Here is an 8,976-nt window from a genome sequence, read left to right on the forward strand (position 1 = left end):
TAACAGTGGTGATGATAGTGATGATGGTGGTGATAGTAGTGATGATGATGATGGGGTGATGAAATTGATGATGGGGTGATGATGATGATGATGATGTTGGTGATGATGGTGATGATGGTGAATCGCAGGGATGAGGAGGCGTGGTGATGCAAGCGCGCACTGCAGGAGAAGGAGCAGACCCACGAAACTGCGATTTGAACTTCACTGGCGACATCGCTCACACACGCAACCTGGACCTCACCCTCCCCTCCATGCTCACCTCACCCTTCCCTCAATTTTCACCCCACCCTCCCATCACCTCACCCTCTCTCTACCCCCTCCTTCACATCCTCTCCTCTCCGCACCCTCGCCTCACCCTTCACCCTCACAATCACCCTCCATACTCACCCGTCACCTTCCCTCACTTTCTCCTCCATTCTCGCCTCACCTTACCTCAACCTCACTTCACCCTCTCCTCACCATCCCCCCTCTCCTCCGTTTATTGGGTTTCTGTCTCGGTTTCTTGGGTTTCTATCTCTCCTCATCCTCAGGATGCACGACTCAGATCCACAATCTTCAATCGATCATTACAATACCCCAGACACATCCCAGGGTAGAGAGGCTGCAAGAATCTCTTCCGAACCTCGTGGATCACCTCCATGGAGTCAGCGCAGTAAAACGCCAGGAGCCCCCCCTCCCAGTGCAGGTAAAGCCCGATTCTGCGGGGGGAGGGGGCCCCCCTCTCCGACAGTACTGTCTTCACTCCACCATGAAACACTGAGAAGCTGTTATAACATTTCTCTAAACACCAGGACGCGTCACTCCATCCCAGCTGCTGTGTACTACCACTCCCTTTCTGTGGGATCGTCCAGTACGCGACTCCAACCCGCCACCACCGCGCGTCCCCCACGTCCACCTCCCAGTAGCGGTAGCCCGACGAGAAGCTCTCACAGCACATGGCTTGTGCACAACTATTAAACCGGTGTGGGTGATCAGGGCGACCCTGGGAGGCAGGGCTCAGCGTCATCGTCCTGAGATCCGAGGAGATCTGGAGGTAGTTATTAGCTGAGTTCGTGTCCAGAGTCGGCGAGCGTCCGTCTTTGACAACAGCGATGACAACATCACAACAGAACACCATCATCCACCATCAACATTACTATCACCAACTATCTTTACCATCAACAAAAACATCACAAACATACACATCACCAAGCATCCTCGCCATCAATATCATCGTAGACAACAATATATACATCACCATCACCACTATCATCAACACTGAACATCAACAACATTGCTATAGCAATAAGCGACATCACAACCATCATCACCACCACTAGCACCATCACAAACAATCACCACTATTACAAACAATCACCACCATCACTACAATTACCACTATTTCCATCACCACCATCTTCATCACTATCACCAAAATCACCGACACGACCAGCATCATCATAACCATCACAACGACCATTAAAACCATCATCACCACCATCACTACCATGACCACCATAACCAATATCATCACTACTACCATCAGCGTCATCAGCAAAACCATCACAACGTTCACCACCCATATCACCAATGTCACCATCATTACCATCACCACGACCGTCGCTGACATCACCACGACCAACACCATCACCAATGCTATCACTATTTCCATCACTCACATTATCACTAACATCAGCATCATTACCACCATCCTCATCACGACCACTATAGGTAACTTGGATTCTAGTGCAGTGTGCTAACCACTATACCACCACTCCCCCCATGCATAAATGCACAGACACCTTCACAGGCATACACTCCATCTCAACATCACAATTACCCCTGACTCGTAATGCTGATTATTTACCCAAGAACACCACACTAAGTCTCATGGCTCTGTTCAGTAGGGTCCTGGAATGAGATGTGAACAAAGACTAAGATCCTTTTGTAGCCTTCACAGACTATTGGGTGGCCAGCACCACGTCTGACCACCTTTGTCTCCCTAGTGGCGAGTTTGTTTACACACCGCATCAGGTTCCAGGATGTAAACATAGAAATATCCCCTGTGTAGCCTTTACAGACTGTTGGGGCAAATCAGCACCGTTGAAGGTTGGCACGACACACGACGGGATGGGTGGCCAGAACTACGCCTGGCCGCCTTTGTCTCCCTAGAGGTGACGTTTATAAAACTCCAGGTAATTATTTGAGTCTGAGTCGACCTCATGCACACACACGGGGATACTTTATTGTCAAGATGGCCCCATCACCCATGATTCACACTGAAGAACTCACACAGGAGTTTGACTCCAGTTGTCTCCAGGACTTTCAGTGAGGCAATGTCCTCTTGACTGGGAGCTGAGGGTGGATCTGCTGTTACCCTCCCTGTCCTGTGAAAGCAGAACAGACAAGGCTACTGTCTCACATAGAGCATCGTCACTCAGGATAATCACAGCTCCATAACATAGACACTCATCACAGCGTCATCGCACGTGGGATCATCACAGCTCCATCTCACAGGCACTCATCAAACAAAGCATCATCACTCATCTCACAATTACAGCATCACAAAACAGATTTACTATTACCACATACAGAATAACGACGCACGGTATCAAAAGACAGCATCACCACACATAGCATAATCACACAGCATTACCACACACAGCATCATCACACACAGCCTCATTACACAGCATCATCACCGCGCAGTTTCACCACACAGCCTCATCACACAGCTTCACCACACACAGCCTCATCACACAGCTTTACCACACACAACCTCATCACACAGCTTCACCACACACAGCCTCATCACATAGCTTCACCACACACAGCATCATCACACAGCATAATTACCACACAGCATCACCAGACACAGCATCATCACCACACAAAATTACTATCACCACACATAGCATAATTACGTACGGCACCATCACACAGCATTCACTACACACAGAATCCCCACACAGTCAATGTCTCACTGCCCGCACCCCACACTTAGTCCCATTTTGTCGTGTGTCGAGTCGTGAGTGATAGTCGTCTTTTACCTGTGCGTCTCCTTCAGGTGGACCTGTGGGAGAGATAGAGATGCATTACTGTGTCTCTACCTCCGATCCCTTGTGATCAGTGGAGTTCCCACTGCAACACCGTGGGTGGAATGTAAACTCCAAAGTCTTTGCTTATGACCCCATGATCACCAACACTGACTTACGGGGCAAATATTTCAGTGAGACCAGTTGAAAGTCAACTATAAATTACTATTTTAAAATTGTCCACGTCAGGCCCACTGAGCGATAGAGCTCTTCAGAAGCAACCTGGCCACAAATGATAGCTCACGAAGTGGTTAATCTCGTGGAAATTTACAGCAGCCCAATACTCTAAATGCACGTGTGAAAAACTAGAGGACACGGAGAAAAATCAATGAGACCATGGAGAGAGACATGCAAACTCCAAATATATAGGGACGTCATGGTTGAGATCAAATCCACGACCTCCGGTATCCAGGCGAGGTAGTTAACATCTCGCCACCCCTATGAGGACCAACACTGATTTGCAGGGCAACTATTTCAGAGTGAGACCAGTTGATATTGATCTGTGTTGAGATTAATTTCTGTCGTCAATGCACACGTGGCAGATCTTACAGAAGTGGTGGTGAATACACAAGAATATCATTAATACGCGTATGAGACCTCGTATTTATTTAACTTCCATAATAGGAACACTGAAGGTCGCGCATCCAAGAATAGGTCCACAAAGCAAGAAGCAGAGATGACATCGGCTCGTGAGCAGGCGCTGGTGGATTGTTGCATCGCGGCATCATGAGATGTGACAACGGCTTGGGGAGGCCTTCATCTATCAGTGGTTAGATCATGGCTGATGATAATCATGAATACCGTGTACAATGTTGTTGTAGGGTTTATTTAAAGATGCAATTCCAATAACATTTAGTTTATAATCACAATGACACAAACTTAATGGGAATCTGTTAAAGGACGGGAGAGAGAATTCATTTAAATGAGAAAATCTGAGCTGGCCTTCCAAATGGCAGCCACTGGAGCTGCGATGCGAGTCCATGAGTGGAGCTGTGTTCTCAAGCCCAGTGGATGCGAGCTCACATTCACGAGCCTCCCTCTGCTGCTGGTGAGAGGGCTCTGTGTCAATAGCGACACTGGAGACTCATCGCTCACCTGTAGGAACGCGAGCGAGTCCCTCTCTTGCGCTAGGGCCTGCAGGCGAGTGGCTGCTGCCTGGAGCTCGCTGATCTCGCGCTGGTAGTGAGCGATCTTCTTCTCGATCTGGGACAGCTGCTCACGCCCTTTCTGCTCCGCTTGCTCTAAAGCCGCCTTCTCCTCCGCATCCAACGCTGCTCTCGTGCGGGCGGATCTGACCGAGATTGAGGCATTTTCATCTGCCATGGATCCCTGCAAAGAGAAATAAATGCCACCTCTGTTCATTAAATGTCTGGTCCTTTGTGAAATGACATTCGAGGTCAGTGTGACCCGAGTGCAACTCTTAAGGTGTCCAGACAGTGATACGAGTTTGCAGCACTGAGGCCTCAGTCTTCCTCTGATAGCGCTGCTGTGCATTTTCAGGACAACACGATTCGGGGGCTGTGAGGCATTGAAATCATCAAATACCATCAGGAGTACATTTAGGGTCTGTGACATTCTCATTGCACAAGGCTATCAGGACGAAGCGAAGGAAAATTTGTAAAGGGCCTTAATGAAATGGTAAGTTAGGCCAATTCCTCTTTAAATGAATGTTTTGAATGTGAGAAAAACACACATGTATGTGTAATAATGGACTCGACTACGGTATCTGTCTCCGTGTCCTTTATTCGGGTTCGTATACTCTTCCCACACGGCTCTCTCTCAGAACTCCCCGCTTGGCAGCTCCACTGCTGCCTTCGCTCCCGTAGCCTTCCGCGCTCCTGCAGCTCCGCTGCAGGTCCGTGGTGCAGCCCTCCGGCTGCTCTCACAGCAGCTCCACCGCTGCTCCCCGTTCCTCCGTGCTCGGTCACCGCTGGCTGGCGGTGCCGAGTCTTACCGTGTGTGGCGATCTCGCCACTCCCCAACCTCAGCCCTGCGTGGCCTCTGTGGCGATCTCGCCATCTCCAACCTCAGCCCTGCGTGGCCTCTGTGGCGATCTCGCCACTCTCTGTCTCTATCCCCAACTCTCTCTTCCACACCGCTGGCTGGCGCCGTCATGAGCCCCTCAGCCACCAGGCTGAGGCACGGCGACCACCCAACGTGTTCTCCACTCTTCACTCCCCCGACTGACCCAAATGTCTTCCTGTCTCCCCGCTATAACATCTCCCCCCACGTGACGTAACTCCTCCCCCCGTGACGTCACATCCGGGAGGTCGTTTACGCCCACATTACATATGGATGAAGAGATGGGATCATGAAACCACTTGCTATACTGCCACCTGGCCACCCCAAAGCTTGAGTGATGTCAGTAAGATGGTGTACAACAGTCTGTGTGTGATCCATCAACTCTGCCACCAGAGTGGTGGATAAGAGGTACGTACCACCTCATCTGACCAAAATAGATAACAGACGTTGAAGTGGTAAGTTGTATGGAGATATGTGAATGTGGAATTTACACCACTGATTGAGTTTCTCAGTGGAGATGAGAACCACCTCTTTACTCGTCCTGACGGTTGTGGGTTTCGTCCCACAATGTGTTTGGAGCCAATGGAAGTCGACGTGAATGAATGTAGTTGTCCTCCATCACAAACCCTACTCAGAGTGGAGTCACGGGGTCACAGAATCAGGCCCAGACGCGGTACCTGCACGTCCCTGCGAGCGGCCTCCATCCGCCTCACGGACTCTTCCACTTCCCTCCTCTTCTCCTCCACCGCCCGTGTCTCCTCTCCCACTTGTTTCTGTGAGAGACGTCACCAGGGGAGACTCCACTCACTCTCTGAGCATCCCCTCTCACCCCAACTCCATGCAAACTCATCCACAGTGACGGGGTCAATAGCCCCGGTGCAGCAATGGAGGCTGGGGGAGCGAGCGCTGCAGGGAACTGATTTCACGAGGAGCTCAAACGTGCGCAGGGCTTCCTAGGTTGTGGGTGAAGCTACCTAAGTAGTGGGTATGGCTACCTGAGTAGTGGGTGGATTACCTGAGCAATGGGCAGAGCTACCTGAGTAGTGGGTGGGGCTACCTAAGTAGTGGGTGGAGCTACCTGAGTAGTGGGTGGAGCTACCTGAGTAGTGGGTGGAGCTACCTGAGTAGTGGGTGGAGCTACCTGAGTAGTGGGTGGAGCTGCCTCAGCAGTGGGTGGAGCTACCTGAGTAGTGGGTGGAGCTACCTGAGTAGTGGGTGGAGCTACCTGAGTAGTGGGTGGGGCTACCTGAGCAGTGGGTGGAGCTACCTAAGTAGTGGGTGGAGCTACCTAAGTAGTGGGTGGAGCTACCTGAGTAGTGGGTGGAGCTACCTGAGTAGTGGGTGGAGCTACCTGAGTAGTGGGTGGAGCTACCTGAGTAGTGGGTGGAGCTGCCTCAGCAGTGGGTGGAGCTACCTAAGTAGTGGGTGGAGCTACCTAAGTAGTGGGTGGAGCTACCTGAGTAGTGGGTGGAGCTACCTGAGTAGTGGGTGGAGCTACCTAAGTAGTGGGTGTGGCTACCTAAGTAGTGGGTGGAGCTGCCTCAGCAGTGGGCAAAGCTACCTGCATAGTGGGTGGGGCTGCCTCAGCAGTGGGCAGAGCTACCTATGTAGTGGGTGGGGCTAACGGCGTAGTGGGTGGGGCTAGCTGCGCAGTGGGCAGGACTACTGGAGTAGTATGTGGGGCTATCCGAATGGTGGGTGGGGCTACATGAGTCGTGGGCGGGGCTATCTGAGTAGTGGGTGGACAGGGCACCAGAGTTTTAAGATGGTATCTGCCTTGCCTGCGATACAGGAGGTCGTGGGTTCGAACCCGACCCTGATGCCTGTATACAGTCGACCCTTCCACATCGTGGGGGTTACGGGCACAGGCCCCTCGTAATCTGGAAAAACAGCATAAAATGTTTTGGTCCCCTTGGCGAGTGAAGCGGTACAAAAACATAAGAGAAACGCGAGATACAAAGATCACTGCGAGATCCCTGCGAGATATCACGTGAGAGGCTGTCTTAAACACACTTGGTGTCCTCCAAACCAGCGCATAGAACCGAGGTTCTTTTCGCAAACTAACTTAAAAAATGTTTAACTTAAAAAAAATACGTTTATATTTATGGTAATTACAACTATAATGAGCCAAGAATGTCTGTGTGTCCCGCGCGTGACGTCACTCCACATGAGGCCATTCCCCCTTCATTAATATGCATGAACAGGTGGGGTGCTGCACCCCTCCCCTCATTAATAACCATGAGCGGGTGACGTCACTCCCCATGCCGGACCCCTCCCCAATAACCATTAGCGGGTTACGCCACTCCATATGGGGCAAACTTTCCCCCCCCCCCCATCAATAATCATGAGCTGAACAATTTTTTTATTGAATATTTCAGATTTACTGCATATACATCCGTTGTTGGACGGGCAAACAAGCTAGTTAAAATATTAAATACATGAATATTATACAGTACTGTACATATAATTTACGCATTTGAGTTACTAAACTTTTTGCGTGTCGTCTGCAGATTTCGCAAAATTCCCCAAAACTCCCGATAAATTACCCTTTTATTTCTTATGCTGACCCCGCGATGTATCGAAACCGCGATGGGGAAAGTCGCGATGCAGAAGGGTCGACTGTACTATGAATCTACCCTTCAAACACACGTTTGAAAAATAAATTGACGGGCATGTAAAATATTAAATCCACTTTAAAATTAGTCTGAGCCACTTGCTGTGGTTTCATTATTTTTAGATGTTGCTGTTGACAAAGTTCATCAGCTGATGCTGCGGTATTGTGGGTACTACTCGGTGACCGTTAGAACCTCCTCCTCACCATTCGTTTGTCGTGCTCCACCTTCAGAGTGACGAGCTCGTGCCCTCGATGATCCACAGTGATGGTGCAGTCCCTGCAGACGAGGCGTCCATCGTTAACGCAGTAGAAGCGGTACTCGTCTCTGTGCTCCATACACCGTCGATTCTCCAAGTTCACACCGGGCGACACAAGGACGTGGTCACTAAATTTTGTCAACTTCTGGTGGGGCGCGACGTGGGTCATACAGAACGACGTCTCACACTTGAGGCAAGTCTTCACTGCGAGCTTCCTGCAATAATCGCAGCAAACAGCAGAAGCAGTATCATCGGTAGATGTGGGCTCAGCCACTTGCAGCTGCTCGATGAGGTTGGTAAGCGTCACGCTCTTGTTCAGCTTGGGCCTCTGAGGGAAGGTCACTCGGCACTGTGGGCAGGAGAAGGACTCGGCCGCATCCCAGGCGCCCTCCACGCACTTGAGACAGAACGAGTGGCCGCAGCTGAGCGTGCAGGGGCAGCGGAAGGCGTCCAGGCAGATGGGGCAGGTCAACTCCCCTGGAGCCTCGCGACCGCTGGGAGCCGCACTCGCCATGGCCCCGTGGCTCCACTCAGAGAAGGGGCACTGGCTGGAGCTCAGGCAGTAGCTTGCTGGAGCTCACACAATCTCTGCCAGTCGCTCCGGCAGACTGGCTGTAGCTCCGGCAGTATTTAGCTATAGCTCACGCAGTCTCTGGCTGTAGCTCATGCAGTCTCTGGCGACATCTGAGACACTAAACCAGAAACAAGCCACCAAAATGTGAGGCAGGTTAAAGTACAAAGTCTTTCAGTTTGATTTGCATATCATGAGGAACACCCTGTAATGTGTTGACTTGTGACCGGGTAGAGATGTCTCGGCGCAAGAGATGGCTAGATAAAGAGTCAGCTCACCTTATCTCAAATCACCTCATCTCAACTAACCTCTTGTCAACTCAGCACATGTCAACACACTTCTGTGAAGGTTGGTCCATCTTGGACCTATGCAAATTCCCTGTTGTTGTCCACACAGATACTCTCACAAGCAACAGTGTTGTATATGTCGGGTTATGAA

General features: G+C 50.7%; 1 protein-coding gene across 1 annotated transcript; it reads right to left on the reverse strand.

The window, feature by feature from the left end:
* Window positions 1–349: 349 nt before the first annotated feature.
* Window positions 350–8,632, reverse strand: LOC133339053 (E3 ubiquitin/ISG15 ligase TRIM25-like). The gene is made up of 6 exons (XM_061547173.1): window positions 7,915–8,632; window positions 5,774–5,869; window positions 4,170–4,403; window positions 3,030–3,052; window positions 2,272–2,366; window positions 350–1,077 (listed from the first exon to the last, which is right to left on the reverse strand). Exons 1-6 carry the CDS (start codon window positions 8,479–8,481, stop codon window positions 527–529), a joined length of 1,566 nt encoding a protein of 521 aa, XP_061403157.1. The 5' UTR covers window positions 8,482–8,632; the 3' UTR covers window positions 350–526.
* Window positions 8,633–8,976: the final 344 nt, after the last annotated feature.

This window comes from Lethenteron reissneri, unplaced genomic scaffold (assembly GCF_015708825.2).
Source record: "Lethenteron reissneri isolate LAM-NWPU_2019-01 unplaced genomic scaffold, ASM1570882v1 scaffold_1640, whole genome shotgun sequence".
Classification (NCBI taxonomy): domain Eukaryota; kingdom Metazoa; phylum Chordata; class Hyperoartia; order Petromyzontiformes; family Petromyzontidae; genus Lethenteron; species Lethenteron reissneri.